The 24,474-nt window shown below is 41.7% G+C and overlaps 1 protein-coding gene across 3 annotated transcripts in view; it reads left to right on the top strand.

Moving 5' to 3' along the window:
- The first annotated feature begins 764 nt into the window (after positions 1-764).
- The window catches only part of MBOAT1 (membrane bound O-acyltransferase domain containing 1), an 82,347-nt gene continuing 58,637 nt past the window's right edge, over positions 765-24,474 (top strand). The window contains exon 1 of one of the 3 annotated variants that reach the window (XM_045002801.1): positions 765-913. In XM_045002801.1, coding sequence (XP_044858736.1) covers positions 824-913 — 90 coding nt within the window. In that variant the 5' untranslated portion in view covers positions 765-823. Of the gene's footprint in view, positions 929-24,474 lie in introns of all 3 variants that reach the window. The other 2 variants (XM_045002800.1, XM_045002802.1) reach the window with 2 other exon arrangements.

A 24,474-nucleotide genomic window follows, 5' to 3' on the forward strand; every position in this document is an offset into this window, starting at 1 on the left:
TGCCAGTTTCCAAGTGAAGGGCACCCCTCAGCCGCTGATCCAGGATCATTTTGCCCAGGTGCGGGCGAGCTGCCCAGAGACGCCTGCCAGGCAGTCCCCAGTCTCAAAAGGTGTGTGCTGGGGGGGTGGGGGGGGCGGGAAGAGGGTCTGTGCTTCCTAGGGTGCCCAGACGTCCCCATTTTATAGTGCCAGTCCTGATTTTTGGGTCTTTTTCTTATATAGGCTCCTATTACCCCCCCACCCCTGTCTCGATTTTTCACACTTGCTGTCTGGTCGCCCTAGTGCTTCCCCAGAGGCGGGCGCAGCCGCCGCAGCAGTAAGCGGGGCGGTCTGGGTTATGTTTCAGCGGGAGGGGACTGGGCAGGAGCCCGGCGTGGGTTCAGCGCCCAGGGAAGCCCGGGCTTTCTGCGAGCACCCAGCGGCACCCGCTGCCCTCTGCGCGCTCAGGCTCTCGGCTCCCGCCCAGCGGCCAGCGCCCAGCGCGGAGTGACTGGCGGCTCCGCCTATGGGCACGTCCCTGCCGGCTGCGGCGGTGGGGTCTGGACGGGAGCCAGCTCCCCAGGCTCCCGCCCCGGGCTGCTGGCTTGAGGCTCCGCCTGGAGGATGCTGCTTGGGCCGCCGCCGCCCTCCCGAGTTCCCCCCGCCGAGTAGGAAGCGGGGAGCGGGCATCGCAACCAACCCGCAGCCGCCGGAGGGGCAGAGCCTAAGCGCCGCCGCCGCCGCTGCATTGGCCGGGCGCACGTGTGTGTGCGCCAGGCTCCCGGCTGGTCCCAGCGCTGCAGTGGCTCGGAGCGGAGGGAGGCCCAGGCGGGAGGGATGCAGGATGGCAGAGACACCCGGCGTCCCCTACCGAACCACGGGCTCCACCTTGCTGCACCCGCTCAGCCAGCTCCTGGGCATCCCGCTGGACCAGGTAACACCGACACAGGTGACAGGGATCGGGGGTGCCCCAGCAAGGGGCCAGCTGTACCTGGGGAACGGGAGGGAGAAGACGGGGGGAGGAACTAATAAGCTTCAGTATGATGCGATTGGAAATCTGGGCTGCACAAGGGTTGTTGGGGGCTCACTTAAACGTTTTGCCAGGTTATATGTATGTCAGTACATGTGTGTCAGACCAAGGCTTACAAGAGTAATTTGCAACCTATTAGATACACTGCATGGGATATTTTACATAGGGCACTGTATGTAAGAGAGGAGGTCAGTTTTCAGCAGATCAGTTATTTCCTATGACATTTGCAAAGGTGGGCTGTATCAGAACCTCAAGAAACAAACCTATGCAAGGTCAAAGTGCACAGATCAGTTATCTTGTAATGGACATATATGTTAAAAGACATTATAAGGTCAATTTGCAAGGGCAGCCAGCAGGAACCAGAAAGTCAAGAATATTTGTGGTTTTTGTTTTTTTTAAGAAAAAAGGAAAATGGGCGCAACATGTGCACAGATTGCAGAGCAGACACTACTGTGTAATAGAAAGCAAAGTGATCAAGCATTGAAGTTTAGCAGGTGTTTGGTTAGTTCCACAATTTTTGTTTATACTTTAAAATAAATTCTGTTATCTGTCTTGTTAACACTTATTTGAGCTATTATTTACTTAGGTAGCTGTACATGGCTCTTTCCACTATTCAGTCATAGTATTCTTTAGGGCAAATGCTGCTACAAGTAATGATATTGAACTAAATAAGGGAAAGTTTAAAACTTTTTTGGGGGATGGTGGTATTTGCCTCATAGTCACTTAGCAGCTGACTAACCAAAGCAGCTATTTGACTACGTTTTGTGTCAGGGGACAGGGGTTGAGTGTTGTAGCTCATGAAATGCCAATTAATTCAGCTATGAGGGGGTAGCCATGTTAGTCTGTATCCACAAAAACAACAAGGAGTCCAGTGGCACCTTAACCAGACTCCTTGTAATTAATTCAGCTGTAATTCCTTCGATTATACCTATTTCTAGAGAGGGGAGGGATAGCTCAGTGGTTTGAGCATTGGCCTGCTAAACCCAGAGTTGTGAGCTCAATTCTTAAGGGGGCTATTAGGGGTTGGGCTAGATGATCTCAAGGTCCCTTCCAACCCTAATAATTTATGATTGGAAGGGAGATTAGGGAAACAGACTTCTGTAATAACAAGGGACTGTTGATCCCAAAACTACCTGTGCTGAGATGTGTAGTCAATTCTCAAAATAAAAAATAGAAGAAAGGCATGTTACAGGAATGCAAGGGTGTTCAGAGCACTCATGGCATGATATATGTGGTTGTGCTGTCACACATTCATTTATAGGCTCATTGTGAAATTGACCCCTAACAAGTAGAGAAAACATTGGTTGGTCCTTTCTCTTTATTATTTTTCAAGCATACACACACACCTATTGCCCTTTCTGCGTTCTTTTAGCAATGAGGAAGTTCAGCCTGGAAGTTTGCTATATCAGCCTACTGATGTGTTCAGTAGTTGAGATTGTGCTGTAAGATAAACCAGGGCAACAAAGATTTACTGTAGGTTTTGAAATCAGCAAAAACCAGGATATTCTAGATTAAGATTGGCTTGTGCTCTTTTACTCATTCAGTAGCTATGCACTGTTTTGGCTATTGTTTTTATAAATTAATAATAAAAAAGACATTTTCAGCCCCTGCTCCCTTCCCCCTCAACTTAAAACATGCAACTTTAAATTTGTGCATGCTTACAGATAATGTGTTTTTTAACTAAAAAATAATGTTTTTAAAAGATTGGTATTTCTAGTATTTAGTAACTACAGGAAAAAACAGGATTTATTGTAAATTCTATCTGTAAACCTATCTGTGAACATATCTTCTAGTCCAGTCTGCTACGAGGCAGGACAAAGAGTTTCTTTTTCTTCCTTTCTTGTTTTTAAAGGTATTATGGGCTGGAAACATTTTAAAACAGTGTTAAAGGAACCATAGACAGACACTACATATTGGCCGGGACGGCATATATCAATATACAATACAAAGAGTATTAGATAGACTGGCTGACTAATAGCTTTCAAAAATATATGTCTCCCTTCAGTGAAGATGACAAAGACTATATTCTCTATGGACAAAATTCACCACTTATCCCCCTCATTGCCCAAAGTCTGAATGGTCATTGTGTAGGGAACTTTAGAGGGATTGTAGTGGGCATAATGAAACACACATACACACAAGAGGGAGTGGGGTGGCAGGTCGGGTGACCACCTTTGTTGGATGGAAATAAGAGAAAAACACATGAAAAATAAGGGACAACACTATTTCACACTATTTCCCTTAGCATATCATATACTTGTCTCTCAAGTGTATACTTGAGGGCAACAGAAAAGTACAATGCAATTATAAGTTTCAAATGAATGTGTAAAATGGTCAGTGTCCCTTTAAATAAGGAATTGGGTGGTCACCCTATCAGCTGTGATGAGAGGGGCTCAAGGGCTCATGAAAGCCCCGTGTTATAATTCCTCCAGAAATTTTCAGAAAGATTGAGGTGATGTGGAATCTCATGGAATCTGCTTAAATATTTCTGCAAGAAGACTGATCCATGGGACTTATAAGAACACTTCTAAGATCTGATTTCAGAGTGGTAGCCGTGTAAGTCTGTATCAGCAAAAAGAATGAGTACTTGTGGCTCCTTAGAAACTAACAAATTTATTTGGGCATAAGCTTTCGTGGGCTAAAACCCACGTCATCGGATGCATGCAGTGGAAAATACGGTAGGAAGATATATATATATACACAGAGAACATGAAAAAATGAGTGGTGCCATACTAACTATAACGAGACTAATTTATTAGTTTTTTCATGTTCTCTGTGTATATGTATCTTCCTACTGTATTTTCCACTGCATGCATGAAGTGGGTTTTAGCCCACGAAAGCTTATCCCAAGATAAATTTGTTAGCCTCTAAGGTGCCCCAAGTACTCCTCATTCTTTTTTCTAAGGTCTGATTTTTTTTTTGCCTTTGGAATGCATCAGCTTGTGCCAAGTGTCAAAGATTTTCAGATTTCCCTGAGGTAGGACGAGCCCAGAGCTCTCCACAAGAGCTTTACACACCTAGCCTCACTTCAAATGACATAGATTAAGCTCTGTGCAATAGTGTCAATATAGATAGGAACAAAATGCAAACACTTCCAACCTTTGTGCTAAATATAAGCTTGTTTGCTAGGTGGTGTTGCCTCCTTCCTTAGTTGGGGGAAGAGGGTTTTTGTTTAAATGAAAAAATAAATATAGATTGTTCAGTTTTTAACCCCTTCTTTATGCAGAACTTGCCTCTCTGGCTAAAAGAACATAGTGTTTATTATCAGAGGGGTAGCCGTGTTAGTCTGGATCTGTAAAAAGTAACAAAGAGTCCTGTGGGACCTTATAGACTAACAGATGTATTGGAGCATGAGCTTTCGTGGATGCACCTGACAAAGTGGGTATTCACCCACGAAAGCTTATGCTCCAATACCTCTATTAGTCTATAAGATGCCACAGGACTCTTTAGTGTTTATTATAAATCCCACATATAAAGGGAAACATCTTGTGGAAATCCTTTATTAAAATATTAATAAAGCCTCCATGGCTTCTAAATCAGGCTCTGGGCTGCAGTAGGGGAAATTAACCTTGTGTGTCCTCATGCATCTGTGGCTATGGGTTCAGTGCGGATCTTGAAATCTGTCCACACCCATCATGCTCTTCTAGTGTCTGTCTGGAGCTGAACACTGCTACTAAAAAGGGCTCTGGGAGTCCCCTGCATGCCTGCAGTGCATCCACCCACCAGAGCACAATGGAATTGTGGTACTTTCTTTATATCGGGGCTCTTCCCTGGCTCATCTGCACCTGGGAGAATTTCACCCTGCGATAAATGCCAGCACCACAAGCTGAGCTGGGGATTTGAAAATCAGGCTATATGTTTTTGTTTTCTAACTTTCACGTGACTAGTAATAAAGATTTTGCAGTCTGCCCTCAGCTGGCCATTCTGTTGATGAAGCCTGAGTTAGAGTAGAATCTGGCATGTTCTTTCATAGCTGTATTGACTCTGTTGTAACAACAGTAGGGGAAAAATAATCAACTTGAACAAGTGCATGGAGCATATATGTAGAGTAAGAGAATGACATTTTTACATACTTTTTTCCTCCTTTTTAAAAATGAAAATGCTGAATTATGTTTCAGAATAATGCAGAGTTCTAAAGAGCATCTAATTAGTCAACACATCTAGAAATTATACAGTCCTAAAACTATTACTGACCAAACACTACATTTGTAAGCAGTCAGGATGAGCTCTACCCTGACATCTGGTGGTGAATTTTGGCGAGTGTGGAAAAGAATTTCAGAGGCTGATCGTGTTTGCATAGGCACCCCCACTCTGCCTAGCATAGCCCACGGCATCCTAAAATGGTTACTTTCACAGCTGTGGGCTCCCCAATTTCTTTGTTATTGGGGCAGGAGGAATAAAGTGTTGTCACCCTGATTAAGTAAATGAGGAACTACGAAGCTGTTTTATGATAAAGGGTTTCACTATCAACTAAATAGCACATGCTAGACAAGGGACATGGGTTCCAAAACCCAGTGAATAGAAAGAAGCTGGGGACAGGTTTCTGTACCTGGTGGTGTAGGTGCCTTGTGTGAGCCAGAAGCACCAGTTTCACCTGTTCTGCTCTCTACTGTGGAATATCAGAGTTGGTTTTTGATTCCCTTAAGAATCTAGATACAGGTTACTAAGCTGAACTTACTATGGGCTAATGGTGCACTAGCACTGGGGCTCCCCTACTGTGAGCTGAAATCACTAAAGAGCTGGAATTGCCGAGCTGAGAGCACTGAGTACTGTGCAAACTAGTGGGGGAGCCTGAAGCTATACTGCAGAGCAGAGCAGCTGGCAGAGCGGAGTGGAGCAGTTTGTGGAGCCACGGAGTGAGTGGAGCCGAGCAGTTTGTGGGGACGGCTGGAGCGGATCACAGGACAGCTGGTGGAGCAGAGCAGCTGGCAGAACAGAGCAGCTGTGGGACGGGTGGAGTGGCCCACAGAGTGAGTAGAGCCGAGCAGTTTGCGGGGATGGCTGGAGCGGATTACGGGACGGCTGGTGGAGCAGAGCAGCTGGCGGAGCGCAGCAGTTTGTGAGGACGGCTGGAGGAGCAGAGTGGGGTGGCTGGTAGAGCGGAGCAGTTCATGGAGAAGGCGGAAGCAGAACCCCACGGAGAGGCAGGGCAGTTGGCCCCGGACCACGTAAGGTGCCCCTTTCTACCCAGGCTGGGGGAGGAGGAACCTCTGCAGATAGACTCTCGAACTCTGGGGCTGCACTGACCCGGGACAGAGACTTTTGGATTGTGGGACTTTTGGGACTGTGGGTGATCTTTGGGTTGCTGGACTCTAGGGACATTTGGGGTATTGGACTTTGGAGTCTTGGGGTGATTTGGGGGTTGCTGGACTCAAGAGCCAAGGGAAAAGGACACGGCCCAATTTCCTGGGGTGGGTCTTTGCTCACGGTTTGGTCTATGAACTCTAGTTGAGGTGTTTTCCCAATTTAATGCTTGTTGTTTATCTCATGTAATTAAACCTTTTCTGCTACACTGAGACTCTGTGCTTGCGAGAGGGGAAGTATTGCCTCTTCGAGGCGCCCAGGGTGTGTGTAAGATTTTCCCAGGTCACTGGGTCGGGGCTCGAGCTGGTTTTGCATTACGTTGTAGGGAAGGGACCCCTCTATATTGAACCCGGCCCTTGCTGCTATCAATTCAGCCTGGCAGAAGGGTTACATATTAATGAGAGATGCCAGCAAGGTTTGCTGGTTTACATACATAATAAAGGCCATGGCTACACTTGCAAATTTGCAGCGCTGCAGCAGGGTGTGAAAACACACCCTCTCCAGCGCTGCAAATTGTGGCGCTGCAAAGCGCCAGTGTGGTCAAAGCCCCAGCGCTGGGAGCGCGGCTCCCAGGGCTGTACGTTATTCCCCACAGGGAGGTGGAGTACGGACAGCACTGGGAGAGCTCTCTCCCAGCGCTGGCGCTTTGACTACACTTAGTGCTTCAAAGCGCTGCCGCGGCAGCGCTTTGAAGTGCAAGTATAGCCATAGCCAAAGAGTTGCCATGTCTGCATATAAATGGTACATATTCTTTTTTTACTTGTAAGTTTTTCCATTAGATAACATATTTTTGTATTTAGCAAACCTTTCATTAATTGGAGCATGAGTCTGTGGCAGTACTTTAGCTGCAAGAGTACCAGATGCAAAAGGGGATAAAAATAATACAGTGTTTAGGACATCATTATATCCCAGTAAAGCAAGCCTTGAAGTGTAGCTGATTTCTGTTTTAAAAATATTGGGCCACTACAATATGCACCTCCAGTAACATCAGGCAAAAGAACACTTCCACCTGATATGCTCAAAGTCACCAGTTCTACCACAGCCCCTCAGCGTAGATCTGAGTCAGATACAGCAAATTAAAGAGCAGATTTGGAGAAATAGAAACCTTGTAGACAATATTAAATTATATAAGCAGATGTGCTTAACTGCACTGTACAAGTATGTTAAATGTATGTCTTCAAGGACTTGATTGTGTATTTTTATCCATGTACAATGCCTAACCCATGTACAAATGTTGCAAATACAACAAAAGATAAATATCTTAAATAGAAAAAACGTTACCACTCAAGGCTCCTTCACAGTATAGCCTATTTGATAACCCACATTCCTTTTTCAGCAGCCCCCTCCACCCACCATAAATGCCCACCTCAAAACCTCATTTTAATCCTCCCTGATGAGCCGTTTTGCGTGCCCCCACTTTAGTCTGACAGTGTCTGGATTTGTTGACTTTTAGCAAAGTGAGTTACTGAGTCAAGACTTCTTCACAGACAATGCCGTGCCACAGCTTCCCCTCCCTTTTAAGCCAGGGGGCGTTTAGCTTGAGTACCTCCATTGACTGCAGTTGCTGTGATATCACTGGGGAAGCAAGATAGTGTGACCAGATGTCCCGATTTTATAGGGGCAGTCCTGATTTTTGGGTCTTTTTCTTATATAGGCTCTTATTACCCTCCACCCCCGTCCCGATTTTTCACATTTGCTGTCTGGCACCCTAAAGCAAGATGATCTTTCAGCCAGGGATCAAACCGTTTAGGATTTGACTGTGTCCCTTTATCTATGGAATTATTAATGTTTTCTATGTGTGCCATACATTGTTATTCACACACCTATTTTTTACTTGAATTCATTCACTGCAGCTGGACTTCGTTTTTGTGTCTTGGCAGAAGTTTAAATTGAACATTCACACAAATGATTACAAGCCAAGCATACTTCCATCTAAGTCTCTGAACAAAATGTATCGGTGACATCTTCCTGATAGTGATATGAATGGCTTTTCCACTAAAAGTGCATAGGCATCAGTTCTGAAGAGGATGTGTGCTAGAGATTTTCCATTTGGATAAAGTATAAATCATCCTAAACTTTGGTCCCAAATGTAAAGTGAGCCCCCATACCAAATCTTTGTGGAAGCTCAGAAAACGTCAGTTAAATCTGTAGCTATGGTTTTCAGTTTTGCCTCTATTCTTCCTGGTTCTTGCCAGGACTAGAAGAGAGTGAGCTGAATTATCATCCACAAGCCTGTTTATGTGACTTTTGTAGCCCAGCTTTTGAGGTCTAAGAGACCAGGTAAGAATCTAGCCTTTTGTAAGCTTGTTGAAATTCAAGCTGTACTTCCCATATTTTGAGGTTCATCTGTCACTAATTTGTTTAGATTTTTTCTTCCAGGCAGTGTAGCATAGAGCAGGATGAAATGAATCCTGCCTTAATACAATGGAATGGACTAGATGACCCACTAGAGATTCTTTTTGCCTAAATTAATCTAAAATAATCTTAATTGGGATGCTGTGTATCAAAACAAGGAGTAATTGGAGAAAAAAATGCAACAATTTATTACTGATAAAATTAACTGAGTTTAGGACTCTAGTCTTGTTGTAGGAGGGTTGGTCCCAGGATATTAGACAAAGGTGGGTGAGGGAATATCTTTTATTGATCCAACTTCTGTTGGGGAAAAGAGACAAGCTGAAGAAGAGCTCTGTGTAGCTCAAAAGCTTCTTTTACCAACAGAAGTTGATCCAATAAAAATTGTCTCACCCACCTTGTGTCTTCAGGATTCTAAACAGACAAGGATTTTTGACAGAGAAGTAAGTGAGTTAGTAGAGGACTTTAACCTCAAACATACAACTGTATTTTGTGGCTAGAAATTAAATTTTGTAATGAGTTCAAGTGGGACTGAGATATGACCCACACACAAATTTGAATACTTTTTTTAAAATATAGGAACAACTGTTAATGTCTGTCCTGAACTGTTACATTTCATTTAATTCTTTAATGCGTTTCACTCTGAAAATGAAAACTTGATTTGTTATTTTGAATAGCAGTAGCACTGTTAGATTTCAGGGTGAATAAAAATCAATGATTTAAAAAAAATCTGAGTTTTTTTTATTTAAATTGGATTTTTTTTGATAAAATGCTTTGAGGAAAAAAACCTATCTAAAGATAGTTAATATTAATGATTAACCTGTTGAATTGGAGATAGTTCACCTCCCAATGACTTCATAAATATCTGCTTCAGTTACCTTTGGTAAATGAAATAACCAATCATTCATTTTCTGATATAGCTGTAAAACTAATCTGAAAAGTTTTCAAAATAAATCACTGTTTAAAAATGTATAGTGTGTACCTTCTAAAAAGGAAACCTACATCTATCTCTGAGTTGTGAAGAATATGTATTAAGGTTATAACAACCAACAAGAATGCACTTTTATGTAGAAAACCATGGTTAAATCGAGTCTTCCTGACTAGTGATTTAAATCAATTTGATTTAAATCAGATCCACCCTGTTAGATTTATTGCCTCATTGCAAGACTCACACTCAGCTGGCTATAGAAAAGTTGTCTGCTATTCAGTTATTTGAGGAACAGTGTGTGCTAATGTAATCTAAAGACTGTATCCTGCATGTATATTCACAGAGAGGTACTGCTAAGCATTCATGGGACAACTTTAACTTTGCTAGCTTTTGAGTGCTCAGCTGTGTAGCACTGATGCTATTTTAATGTAGTTAAAATGGAAATATTGTTTAATTTTTTATATAATGCTATAGAGGTATATAATATTTTACAGGAAGAATGAGGCTATGTTCCCTGCCAGGGACTGAGGTTACCCCCTGAGCATTATTCTCTATGCAGGCCAATATAATCCTCTGTAATATTATAAAATGTTATACAGAAGACTAGAAGCCTTTGAAAATAAATGCCTATGGAAGATTCTGGGCATTTATTGGAAAGATGTAATCACCAGCAAAGAGATACAAGAAATCACCAACTAGAAGCTCATTTCCACCAGTATCAGAAAGAAAAGGTGGACTTATTTGAGCTCTGTATTCTGTATGCCAACACACATGATATGTCTACGCAATTAAAAACCTGTGGCTGGCTTGTGCCAGCTGATGGGCTTGCAGGGCTGAGACTAAGGGGCTCTTTAATTGCAGTGTAAACATTCAGGCTTGAGCTGGAGCCTGGGCTCTGGGACCCACTCTCCTCATAGGGTCCCAGAGCCTTGGCTCCAGCCCAAGCCCAGCTGTCTACACTGTAATTAAACTGCCCCTTAGCCTCAGCCTTGTGAGCCCATCAGCTTGCATAGGCCAGCCGCGGGTGTGTAATTGCAGTGTAGACATATTAACAGACTCCTGCATGAAGCTGTCAAGTGGAAATCCAACTGGTGTGAGGAAACAAAGGCATCTAAGAGAAACCTTAAGAAGAGCTCTTATCAGGGAGGGCTTAACAGTCAATATCAACACCGTAGAGCTGATGAAAACAGCAGCAAATGACAGAGAGGAATGGAAGAGACTAACTTCCACTCTGCACCAATATCAGTTTGAGAAGGATGTAGTAATAATAATAATAATAATAAGGTAACAATATTACAAACCTCTCTTATAAATATGTGCCCCATCTCTACATTGTTCTCATTCAGATGCTAATTTCAGCCTCAGAGTTCTTAGCCAGCATCTTGATATTATGTAAGTAAATATTTCCATGTCTCCTTATTCATCGAAAACAGTCCTTGTCCTGATAAATTTTCCATTTGGCAGCGGACAAAATTGCAACTGGGAAACAGCCTCTCATGAATTTTCCTACTTCGTGCACTTTCCTTTCCTTCTCATTTATATTACATAAGATCTGGAAAAATAAATTTTAGGGATTTTGTATAGAATTTCCTGAAGTCCTCTCTCTATGTTAATCATAGTGGGACTGATTCACCCGTGCAAAGTGACCCCAAAGCCACTCTATGGCCTCCCCCAGTGTAGGGGCCTCCGTGGCAAGCACAGTGCTGCCCTGCTCCCCACTCCACTTCCACAGGAGATGCCAATACCGGGGACCTGTTGGATCGCAGGAAGAGGCCTGGTTGTGGCTTTCCTATGCTCCTAATTCCCAGGTTCTGCAAGACTCATATGTTTGGGCAGCTCTCAGGATAGCCAAACTGACACCTAGTAGTCCCAGGATAAAGGAGATGCAAGTCTGGTTCCTGCGCCAGGGTCTCTACCAGTGCAGCGATGAATCTAGCCCTCCATCCTTATCTAAAATGACAAAATCATCTGCAAGGTACAAACGATGTCAACAAACTAGATTTCCTTTTGGAACCGAAGGCCTATTCAATGTCTAATGTACCATATGACCTAATTGCTTTTAAAATTACTGGAAACTATTTACATGCCAAAGTTACTAGATTCCCTCCTCCTTGCCCAGCTGGTCTAACAAGCATACTTACATTGTAAGAGCATGCTTGACATTCTAGAAGTTCAATTACATTCTGGCACGAAAGCTGCCATTGTCCTTCAGTAACGCCTCTGACATTCATGTAGCTCTTTCTTCAGAATATTTCACTGGCTGATCTGTACTTTACTTCTGTCAACATGGTGGATTTCAGTCTCTCTCTCTAAGTTATTTCACTTGGTTCACACATCTTGTGCAATTTACTGTCAATTTGCAGGGTCGCTTTGAAAAATAACTAAAGGGAAATCTCTTGATCAGATGTTTCCTGCCCCAGAGCAAGAGGTCATCCAGTCATGCTCTTCTCATCTATTGATGATCTTAGTTTGAAGAATTCCTTTTCTGTAATTCTTACTTTTGTGGTTTAGGACATTTTAAAACTGCTCTGCAGTCTTACAGGTGATGTGTGAAGCAAAAATGAAGGCACAATAAATTGAATTTGCCACTTCTGAGCTACAAGGACTTTAACTTTAAAAGGACTCAAACTCAAACTTTAAAAGAAAAGAAAATTTTACTTTTTTACCTCACTTGAAATATGTTGGGCCCTTACCAGAGTTAGGTGGGAAATGGTTTTCTTATCCTACAAGAATTTTCAAAATTTTAAAATATTTTTTCCATCCTGAATTGAGATGAAAATTTGAAATCTCAAACATCTTCATGAAACAAAAATCCAAAACTTTGTTTTGTGTTGAGTCAATAGAAACATTTGTAAATATTTTGATTTTGACCTTTAAACATTGGTTTAATTTTTTTTTACTATAAACTAACTTAAATTTCAAAATAAAAATAATTTCAAACAGAAAAAATATTGACATTTTGAAAATGTCAATAAGGGGTGTTTTGACAATTTCAAAACTTTTTTTATAAATTTTTCTAACCAGGAAAGTTACCTTTTCCTTAAATAGTTTCAGTTTTCACTAATTGGCCTTTTCGAATGAAAAAACATTTAACTGAAAAACTAACTCTAGTCCTTAGTTGGCTTGATTTGCTGGAGGAGCCCGAGTTGGTTGATCAGAATGTCTATATATCGCGTGACCATCACCACAGTATTTAGGCACCAAACACAGAAACTTTAAAAAGCATTGTTGCGGTTCAGAATCAGACTGTTCTCTCCAGTCTTCACTTAGTTACGTCATAGATCTGTGGGTTGTTTTGGAGGATGACATTTTGGGGTGCGTGGAGAGAGAAACTCACTGGCCATATTATTTCTTTGTGCTTGAGGGAGATTGTGCTGTTATCTTTTGTTCGGCTTTGTCTCTTTTAGGGCTCATAGACATATCCTAGCTTCCAGGGGCAGGAAACTCCAGAGCAAGTGACCTCTGCTGAAAATGCACTGCCCCTGGTTCCCAAGTTTTACTAGGGGCTCTGAGACCCATGATGCCCATGTGTATTGTAGTTCTTACGTGTGGTGTGAAAAGAGAGAGAGGGACCCTGAACCCTAGTGAGGGCTTTGACTATAGAGTTCCATTTTAAAGGTAGCCCTGTCCTCCATATCTGCATTTTTCACTGAATTCTTTTGTTTAGCCCATTTTTACATCTGGGTTGTCTGAGATCTTAAACAGCTTAAAATAATTCTTAGGGAGAGAATGAAACTTTTACAGTGAAAGCCATACGTGAAGGCTTGTAACTTTGTGACATCATAATGGATTTTTTTTTCTGGTGAGTCTATTTTCTTCCAGGAAAACACTCTCTCTTGTATTCTGTGTAACCCAGACTAGACATCCAGGCCACTCTCCCTTTTTCTGAGGAGGGTTGCTGATTGCCTTTTGGACCAGTCACACCTGCTTTAATTGCTGGGGAAAGAGGGGTTCTGATGTGTGAAATAAAGTGCTCCTTGTCCCCTGGGAATGGGCCTCAGTAGCATTTCCAGCTCTCGGTGTAACTGAGCACTGTACTGCCTGCCAGTGTGGCAGGCTTCTTAGTGAAGGGGGTGTTTTTATATAAGCAGAAATACAATTGCTGAAATGGAAATTGAGGAATCTGGACTAGTGATCTCACAAAAATGTTTTGGAGTTGTTTCAGTGTTTGGCTTTAAACACAAAACATTAAAAGTAGCTAATTCAGGCCCAGAAAGGAACTTCAACCACTGGTTGTGTACATTTTCCCTGTGCTGCATGTCCGAGGCCCATGATGAAAGCTCTAATCGGACCTGAATTCTTTTTTCCATTAATGTTCTCTTGTCCAAGGCTGTGTTTGGCATTGGTGTGTACATAGGATAAGAATGTGGAGATGTAGGGAGATATGAAAGTGACATTTTTAATAACCATTTGTATGTAACTTCCATGAATTGACATTCATATATACCTTTTCCATTGTACTTTAAAAAACTTTTTTTAGACAGATGTGCTTAGTGATTAGTTTAAATCTTCTCAAATAACTGTACTTTTAAAGAGTACCGTAGTATTTTTCCCCTTGTTATGGGCACAAGGAGTGTTAAAGAATAGTTCAATATTGACTTTCTTTATCTCTCACATACATACTATTTCTTATCACTTGCCTGTTGAGGCTGGTAGTAAGCATTCACACCAAGGCTGAGGAGCTGTGATTCATCGATCGGGATTATATGTCAACACCACTGTTTTTCCTCCCTGCAACTCCCATTGGTACTACAGCTTCTTACTTTTATTAAATTATCTTACCGTTACAGAGCACTTTTCATTCCGAAGAGTCTTTCAGAATGCTCTGCAAACTATATTAAATGCAAAAACTGTACACTAACGTAGCACTAGGGATGAGGAAATTAAATGCAGAAAAGTCAGGTGATTTGGAAGTTGAAGGCTCCCAGTGAAGCCTCCATTTTTGATAGCAGAGTTTTTGAACTCAGATTGAATTGTGGGCACTATTTTCACCCACAACTCATTCATGCTTTTTTCTTGTAATTCTCTGCTGGCTAAATTGGGACCACTGATTTGAAAATCGGGCCTAATATTCCTACAACAACATTAACTTGGCCATACTATACTCAGTGTTTACTTTGTACATTTAACAGTCTAAGCAGTATATTAACATTTAGTCATATTCTCTACCTACACTGTTAAACTTTAATAGGCTTCCAAGATATTAAATAAACACTGCTCTACAGCCAAAATGCTTCTGAAATAAATGTAGTCAAACTTTACTAATTCTGGGTCACTGAGAACGAAAATGATGCTTAAAATTGTTGATTGGCTCTAGTTTTCAAGACATGCTATTGGGTCCGTATATACGACCCTTGACTTGGGAATAGTGGAGGATAAGTGAGTTATAAAGGGAAGGGATCTCCATTTAAACCAGAAATGACTAAAATACATCTTTGACTGCATCTATGAATAAATCTATGACTGGGTTTGGACAGTACTTGCTTTTTAGGCAAAACAATGAATGATGCAATCTGAAGCTGGTATTGCGTCATACATGATATGAATTGCATCATGTTATTCCTAGAAGTCATGGATGATGCAATCATAATGAAGCTTCCATCACTCTGCTGAACAAATTGCCTTATATCAGCTCTAGAAATCATACAGTGTCGTGCTCTCTTATTTGTCAGTGTTTGATTTTGCAAAGGGACACATTTCTGTTTAGCCAAAGTGAGCAGAGATGCTTCGTACTTGTGTGAACAGTGCAGATAACTTCTGCTATGTTTGTGGTGAAGTGACTTTTGCATCACAAAAGCGCAGTATAACCACTATGGTTAAGAAAGCCTATCGCCTTTATTTTGGCTGCAAAATTGGAGATCAGGACAAGAGGTGGGCCCCACACATATGCTGCAACACTTGTGCAACAAATCTTCGCCAGTGGTTGAACGGGAAAAGGAAATCTATGCCTTTTGCAGTGCCAATGATTTGGAGAGAGCCAACAGATCATACCAGCAATTGTTACTTCTGCATGGTGTCTCCAGTTGGGACAGGTGTGTCAAAGAAGAAAAAGTGGACTGTGCATTATCCAAACATTCCATCAGCTATACGCCCAGTACCCCACGGAGAAGGACTGCCGGTTCCTGATGCACCAGAATCATTCTCACTTGAGTCAGACGAGGAAGAGGAAGAGGATGAAACTTCTGGTCCTGAACCATCAATGTCACAGGACCCACATTTTCTCCCATCCTCCTCCTCTGAACCACACCTCATAACACAAGGTGAACTGAATGACCTTGTCAGGGATTTGGAACTACCCAAGAGTAAGGCAGAGCTGTTGGGCTCCAGACTACAGCAGTGGAATCTCTGGGCAGGTGATGTTAGGGTTTCCATGTTCCGTGACCGTCAAAAGGATCTTGTCCCATTCTTCTTCATGGAAGGTGATCTTGTAGCCTGCAACAACATCAATGGCGTGATGGCAGCCCTCAACATCGTTCACGATCCAGATAAGTGGAGACTGTTCATTGATTCATCGAAGACGAGTCTTAAAGCTGTTTTACTGCATAATGGCAATGTTTTGCCATCAATTCCAGTTGGTCATGCAGTCCATATGAAGGAAACCTATGACAACATGAAACAACTTTTGAGGTGCATAAACTATGACCAACATCAGTGGCAGCTTTGTGGCGATTTGAAGGTTGTTGCTCTCTTGCTTGGTCTGCAGACTGGATACACAAAGTACTGCTGTTTTCTCTGTGAATGGGAATAGTTGTGCAAGAGATTCCCACTACATCAAGAAAGATTGGCCACTCCGACAGTCATTGGAGCCTGGGAGGAAAAGTGTTCAGCATCCACCACTTGTTGAATCAAGGAAGATTTTGTTACCACCCTTACACATCAAGCTGGGTCTGATGAAGAACTTTGTCAAGGCCATTGACAAAACACAAGCAGCTTTCAAGTACCTCCGTGGAAAATTTCCAAGGTTAAGTGAAGCTAAGATAAAGGAAGGTGTCTTTGTTGGTCCTCAGATTCGTGAACTTCTTCGAGATGATGCATTTGACCATGCACTGTGTGACAAGGAAAAGACGGCATGGAAAGCCTTCCAGTTAGTGGCAATAAATTTTCTCGGAAACAACAAGGCAGACAACTACAGGTTGTTGGTGGAAAACCTCCTCAAGGCATACAAAAGCCTTGGTTGCAACATGTCACTAAAGATACATTTTTTGCACTCTCATCTAGATTTTTTTCCACCGAACTGCGGAGCAGTGAGCGACGAGCACGGTGAGCGATTTCACCAGGACATTGCAACAATGGAGAAACGCTATCAGGGCAAATGGAGCCCATCAATGCTTGCAGACTATTGCTGGACAGTGACAAGAGATGCTCCATTTAATGAATACAGGAGACAAGCCAAGAAGCGCTGAGTAGACACTGAATAGTACTAAACTATGTACATAATAGTTTTTTGCCTTTTGTTTCATAATAAATTTTAGTTATATAACCCTTTTGCTGATTTTTAAAGTGTTACATAAACAGGACAGGTGAAGTATTATCATGTAAAGCAACCATAAACATATGAAAAGACCTAGGTTTACAATTTATGATTAAAACTCTACTATCTACACAATATACATAGACATAAAATGTGAAAACTTAAATAACTTAGAAACAGTAGCCAATCAGTTGTTTTAATTGTCATATTTGAATTCAGCACATCAAAATACATAATAAATAGCACATTTTATCTCTGAAGCAGATGACTTCTCAAAAATTGTAGACCAGTGGGGTCTTTGTGGGGTTTTTATTTAAGTATAACCTTTTTATGCTTTTTTTCCCCACTATGGTTCCTACTTCCTGCTTGCAGACCCATGATGTAGGGAAGGAAGTGGGGTTAGCAGTTCAGGAAAAAAAGGACACTTGAAAGGATCACTGATGCAATAAGTAAACGCAAATAGCAGACAGACATCAGACAAAGGGTAAGAAGAAGAGGTTCAACATAGAAGGAAAGTGGTCGAGTTGAGGATTAGGCATGTCTCGATGATGATATTTTTCTATCTGTTTAGCCATGCATAGCATGACAAAGTTCCTCCTCTATCTTGGTGGGTCCTGTGCTTATTGGCGGTTTTGTTCGCCTCAGAAAGTTATTCAGGGACCTTCCCCTCTGGTAGAACCCACAGTCCAGGTCAATTCCTCCTGTGTCTGATCAGGAGTTGGGAGGTTTGGGGGGAACCTGGGCCCGCCCTCTACTCCGGGTTCCAGCCCAGGGCCCTGTGCATTGCATCTGTCTAGAGCAGGGGTCAGCAACCTTTCTGAAATGCTGTGCCGAGTCTTCATTTATTCACTCTAATTTAAGGTTTCGCGTGCCAGTTGTAGGGATATTAAAGAAGGTTTATATTAGACATGGTTTATATGAGAAATGATTTATTGATTTATTGTTAATTAATACTTTATAACTTAAGGTTTATGTTAGAAGTAAATTTGTGATTCCCAACATTTAGCCTCTAACCTGCAAGCCACCAGCTGTGTCTGTGTAAAGCCTGCTCAAAGAGATACTTGGTATATAACTTGTTACACGTCAATTGACTCTAAGTAAGCCAAAACAGTAGCTGTTATAGTATATAGATAGAGACCCCCACCCTCTGTAAGTTTTCATCTCACTTTATTTTTGATTGTTAAAAGACAGGGAGTCTCACATATATTAGTAACACCCCAAAAGGTAAAAAGATAGTAAAATAGATGTGATTAAGATAGAGAATGTATGTGAATGAGTGCCTAGTTTAAATAATGAATGAATGGTTAGAGAGTTACCAGCCTGAAGAATTCAGTGTTGGCCGAAGAAGGTGTCAAGTGGGATCATCCAGATGACCCCTGGAGGGCAAACTGGAATCCACCCCACCACACCTCAAAGGCATTAAAAACAAACATCTGATAACATGGAGCCAGCCACCTGCTGATTGATTTAGCAACAGCAGAATAAAGCAACTCTCATGGACTGACATAGGAATAAATTCCTATAAAACTGGACTCTAAAGACTGAGGACTTTGAGTCTATGGTTCTGCTGCCAGCCTCCAGGAGCATCAGATGCATCTGAGACAGACTCGGCTCCATCCTCATGACCAAGATACCTGGCCAGTAACTTGGCATGAGCAACGTCTAGGCTGGTAACTATAACATCTATACAGAACCTGAATAAATGATTGTGTGAATGAATATATATATATATTCATTCACACTTATACACACATATATGTGTGTGTATAAGGAATAAGTAGTAATAGAAATAAGTGGTACAACAACGTTGTTTACTGTTATCTTTTGTTTTACTATAATATTTACAATAAATGTGGCATCTTTGCCTTATCCCTCTTAATAAGATCCTGCTAGTTTTTATTGGTATAACACAGTAATACATTAACATTTTTAGAAGGTCTCTTTCTATAAGTCTATAATATATAATTAAACTATTGTCGTACATAAAGTAAATAAGGTTTTAAAAATATTTAAGAAGCTTCATTTAAAATTAAATTAAAATGCAGAGCCCCCCGGACCGGTGGCCAGGACCCAGGCAGTGTGAGTGCCATTGAAAATCAGCTTGCGTGCCGCCTTCGGCACGTGTGCCATAGGTTGCCTACCCCTGGTCTAGAGTGCCTCCTGGAACAGCTGTGCGACAGCTACAACTCCCTGGGCTACTTTCCCATGGCCTCCTCCCAACACCTTCTTTATCCTCACCACAGGACCTTTCTCCTGGTGTCTGATAATGCTTGTACTTTTCAATCCTCCAGCAATATACTGTTCCACTTGCCACTCCTAGTGCCTCTTGCTCCCAGCTCCTCGCATGCACACTACAAACTGAAGTGAGGTGCTTTTTAAACCCAGGTGCCCTGATTAGCCCGCCTGTCCTAATTGATTCTAGCAGTTTCGTCTCAATTGGCTCCAGGTGTCCTAATTAGCCTGCCTGCCTTAATTTGTTCCAGCAAGTTCCTGCTTGTTCTGGAGCTGCCCCTGTTATCTTACCCAGGGAAAAGGGATTTACTTAATCTAGGACTAATATATCTGCCCTCTAACACTCTCCTGTATCCATCTGGCCTGACCCTGTCACAATAGTCACACATACATATATAGTATTTGCAAACACATAAACACATGGAGACTATCTCTAGTTGCTCCATAACAACACCTTTGTTAGCTAATTTCTTATAGGCATCACAAAAGATGTGAGACTTCCAGAACATTTTAGGTGAGGAGAGGTTGGGGGTTTTGCTGATCAGCTCAGGAAAGGCATTCCATTCTGAAGGAGGGGCTGAATTCTCTTTCATGTGGTTGGGAGTATTTGGTTGGGCAAATCAAGCAATAATATTCAAACCAAACAGAGCTGTAACTGGGACACAAGGGTTGATTTGCATCCTTGTTCTTTACATTCTGAGAGAGCTTTTTCCAGTCAGCTATGGAAACAGTATTATTATTCTGAAGGTGATATTTTTGCTAACTGTCACTGTTTTCTTCAGAAGTGTCAGTTAAAAGATGACAGTAATGACATCCTTGTTTGTTTTTTTAAAATTTCATTTTTATGGCAGTCAATGTAAACAAAACGAGGAACAAGGGAAACTTTTTTTTACTTAACCATGGAAAGAAAGATTGAAAAGATTGGGATTGTTACTTACGAAGGGGGACTAAGCACCCTGGTGGGCCAGGCCGGTTTGTTTACCTGCTGCGTCCGCAGGTTCGGCCGATCGCGGTTCCCACTGGCCGAGGTTCGCCGCTCCAGGCCAGTGGGGGTGGTGGGAAGCGGTGGCCAGCACATCCCTCAGCCTGCGCCGTTTCCCACAGCCCCCATTGGCCTGGGACATCCAAACCGTGCCAACGGTTGCTGATCCCTGAGTTATAGAATCAGCTCAGACTGATTTTAGGGATGGTAGGGAAAAACTGAAGTATCATACCACGTTCTGTACTTATGTTAGCCTTTCAGCAATGGCAAACTTTTGTCCATGTTATTTTAGGGCTCTTTTAAAAGATTGCTATACTGAATTATTCTATTAAAAGGAATTTTTATTATAACTGGATGGTATTGGTCTAAAGCCTTATTATACAAGGAAATACAGAGAGAATTCAACTTGGCAACCCAAGTATTTAGAAAAGAGATGTCCCAGCTCTTCTAAAGCATATTTTTATGACTGTGGATAAGACTTATTTGAAAGAAACATTAAAATCATTCATGCAACTTAAAGCATAACAAACTCCTCTCCCAAATTTTTTTTCTCTCCAATATGTTCATATTTGATATAGTTTGAGGAAAGACGTGGAAAGGTAGAGTTCTGAGTTTGTGATGTTGAATCCTATACTACCCTCAACATTTTCTCTTTCTAAAATATATTCTCAAACAGCTCTTCTCTTAGTACATATGTTGTTGGGGTGTTCATGGCAGGACAGGTTGTTTTTATTTAATGGTTAAGAGTGGTCACTTTAAAAGTACTCCTAAAACGTAAGGATTGTCTTCTACTCTTCAATAGTCATGAAATAGAAAATAAGATTAGTTCATATACAAGCTTCTTCTATATCTGACTAGATAAACGTGGCAAAGCTACTGTCCCCCTTGAAAAAGTTTGTGACTGTGCTAAAGGCAAAGATGCACACGTTTGTTTGTTTTTGATATTTTTTACTGATATGGCATTTTTTTATTGACAAATACAATGTCTGGGTTGTAATCTTCAAGCTGTGCCATATTACAAATAAAAAGTACAGAGTATTGTTTTTAGGAAGGCAGTGTGATCTAGCAGGTAGAGCACTGGACTGGGACTTGGGAGACCTGGATTCTATTCCTGGCTCTGCCACTGGCCTGCTGTGTGACCTGGGGCAAATTGTTTCACCTCCAGGTGCCTCAGTTTCCTTATCTACAAAATGGGGATCATGATACTTACTGCCTTTGAGTTCTTCCGATTAAAAATAGTAGACAAGAGCTAGGTATTGTTATTATTTATTATAAATGAGTACTTCACTGTATTGTGATACAATGGATAATCAAGATGCTAACATATTTTTTAATTAGCCAAAGAAATGAAAAGCAAAATAATCCCCTTCCTTCAAATTTAAAGTATAAAATGTGGATTTCTAAGTTGTTTTCTTCATGCTGTTTGCACTCCAAACTGATTATTGCTCATGGTGTGTGTTTTCCTGTTTTTCTTTATGCTTTTGGTTACTAAGTTTGAAACCAGAAAAAAGAGTTGCCTAAACGACAAATGTTTTGTGTAAGCTTCTACAAACCATTTAAGACAAGATTTTTCAAAAGCAACTCGTAATTCTGAGGTGGGCAACTTGAGATACATAAAAGAGGCCTGGCTTTCAGAAAGAGCTGAGTACTTGCCTGTGAAAGTCAGGTTATTTTTAGGTGTGTCAGGTTGGGCACCCAAAAGTGGAGGTACCCTAGTCACTTCTGAAATTCTTTTCTTCTGTTTTTTTTTAAATCCTTTTTTTGGTCCTATTTTTTGGTAGAATGATGGATTGTAAATGTGTTTGTAGTTATTAACTGAATTTAGCTAAGGAATCTTAGATGGGCCAAGATCTAGAGTAAACTGCTGTAAAGTCTGAGTATGCCCAGAAAAGAAGTGTATGCTGCTGGCAATGTCAGATCATGAGCAGAAATAGGGGAAAAAAATAACCACAACAGGATATTGCAGATGTTCACATCTTTTGTAGTGGTTTATTTTTCTGCTATGGTACTAAAGGAGTTAAAAAAAAATAGTTAAACTCGGGTACATAAGTAAACTCTGGTGCATAAGTAAAATATAAACAAAGATACATCATTTTAAGTGCAGTAGCAAGATAATTTTATCCTTAAGCCAGAGGACAACAGGAAAGAGTAATATTTTAAGACCCTGGATGCTCTATCCAGCACTTTTGTAGGCATTTACTTGACATTGGCAGTTATGACTGACATCTGGTGCTGGCTAATTCTGCACAGTCACCATCACACTGGAAGTATGAAACAAAGCTACGGCTGCTAGGATATGTAAGAGGCCCTTCAAAAGAGTGTTAAACTGTTGAGAGAGAAGCTTGCACTCAGGACTTGGAAAAATTAATTTGCCAATGGTGAGCAGGCAGCTTCCTTTAGTGAGCGTGAAGGTCTGCACCATCAATTTAGGGATAATTTAAGCTTTCGTTATTACAAAAAGTTACTAGCCCTTATGTTTTGCAAAAATAACCTTCCAATGTTAACTGATGTATGGTGTTATCTTTTTGGACTTTGCATGCCAGACAGCTCAGGTGTCTCTGCTCTTAGCTTTGCCATGTGCAGCAGAGGGAAATTAATAAGTCTGATGTTAGTTTTACTGCTGCTTTTTAGCATTTTGAAGGCCTCATTGAAACTGCCAAGATTCACTTGTTTCCCATTGCTACTTTGGGAAGGCTCTAATCAGCAGCAAAGGTATGTACTAGAATTAGGATCACAAAACCCTGGCAGAAATACCAATACCCCTTCCCTTTCTTACACCTGTGGCTGGATGGCAACAGGGCTCCTTACCAGAATATCTCTGGCCCTCACTGGAGGCTCCTCCATACCCTTGTGTCCATATCTGCTCCTAGTTAGAAACTTTCTCTCTGAGGCTAGAAAGGTATTTGGTAAAATGTTAATCCCCATTTTCAAGAATGTTATTCTTTGTGGAATATTTCTGAATCAGCCTTTAAAATTCAATTATAAACCATTGTTTAAGAGACTTCTCCTCCTCTGCTTCTTCCATAAACTCTGTTGGTTTGTATCTGTGGGGGAGTAAGACTACTGAAACGATGAAGAGAACAGGAAGGACAGAGGTTTACCAAAGCCTTCTCATTGCAGATGCAGGAAGCTGATCATGTAGACTATAGCCACCAGATCAGAACAGTGGTACACTAATTGCTTAAAAATAACATTTTAAAACACATGACAAAGATATTTTGAATAAGATTTTCAGAAGTGACTAGTGATTTTGGTTCCTCAATTTTTGGATGCCCTTTTAGATACCTTAAAGGGGCCTGATTTTTAGAGAGCACAAAGTACCAACCTCTGAAAAATCAGGCCCCTTTAAGGTATCTCAGTTCGAGTACCCCAAAATTGAGACACCCCAAATCACCAGTTACTTCTGAAAATCTTTGCTCTCACACTTTAGTTGAAGCAATGTGCTACAGAATGTGGCTGCTTCCCTCGCTTCTGTTAATGCTCACACACATGCAGTGTGTTATAACCTTCCTTGAGTGTAGCGCTCTTGAGCCCTTTAAAACATGTTCTAAGCAGCTAACTCTTGCAATGTTTAAACTCCCTGATGTTTAAAGTAATTAAAAGCCATAATTTTTCTGATTGATGTACTGTGGCCAAGGTTTGAAAACAACAAGAGCCAAAGTTAGATTAATATTTTACTACCCTTACCACATCTCAGAGATTTATTTTTCATCAAATAACTTTCTTCCCAGAATGGTGTGCTTAATTTTACACAGTGACAACAGCTTCATCATTTTAAAAACACACAGTTTAGAGCTGTGGTGGGCAAACTTTTTGGCCCGAGGGCCACATCTGGGTATGGAAATTGTATGGCGGGCCATGAATGCTCACGAAATTGAGGTTTGGGTGTCGGGGGGGGGTGAGGGCTCTGGCTGGGCATGTGGGCTCCAGAGTGGGGCCACAAATGAGGAGTTCAGGGTGCAGGAGGGGGCCCTGAGCTGTGACATGGCGGGGGCTGAGGGCTCTGGCTAGGGGTGTGGGCTTTCGGGTGGGGCTGGGGATGAGGGGTTTGGGGTTTAGGATGGTGCTCCAGGCTGGGACCAAGGGATTGGAGAGTGGGAGGGGGATCAGGGCTGGAGCAGGGGGTTGGGGCGCAGGGGGGTGGCTCAGGGGTGCAGGCTCTGGGCAGCACTTACCTCAAGTGGCTCTCGGAAGCA

Source organism: Mauremys mutica, chromosome 2, assembly GCF_020497125.1.
Source record: "Mauremys mutica isolate MM-2020 ecotype Southern chromosome 2, ASM2049712v1, whole genome shotgun sequence".
In the NCBI taxonomy this organism is placed as follows: Eukaryota; Metazoa; Chordata; order Testudines; family Geoemydidae; genus Mauremys; species Mauremys mutica.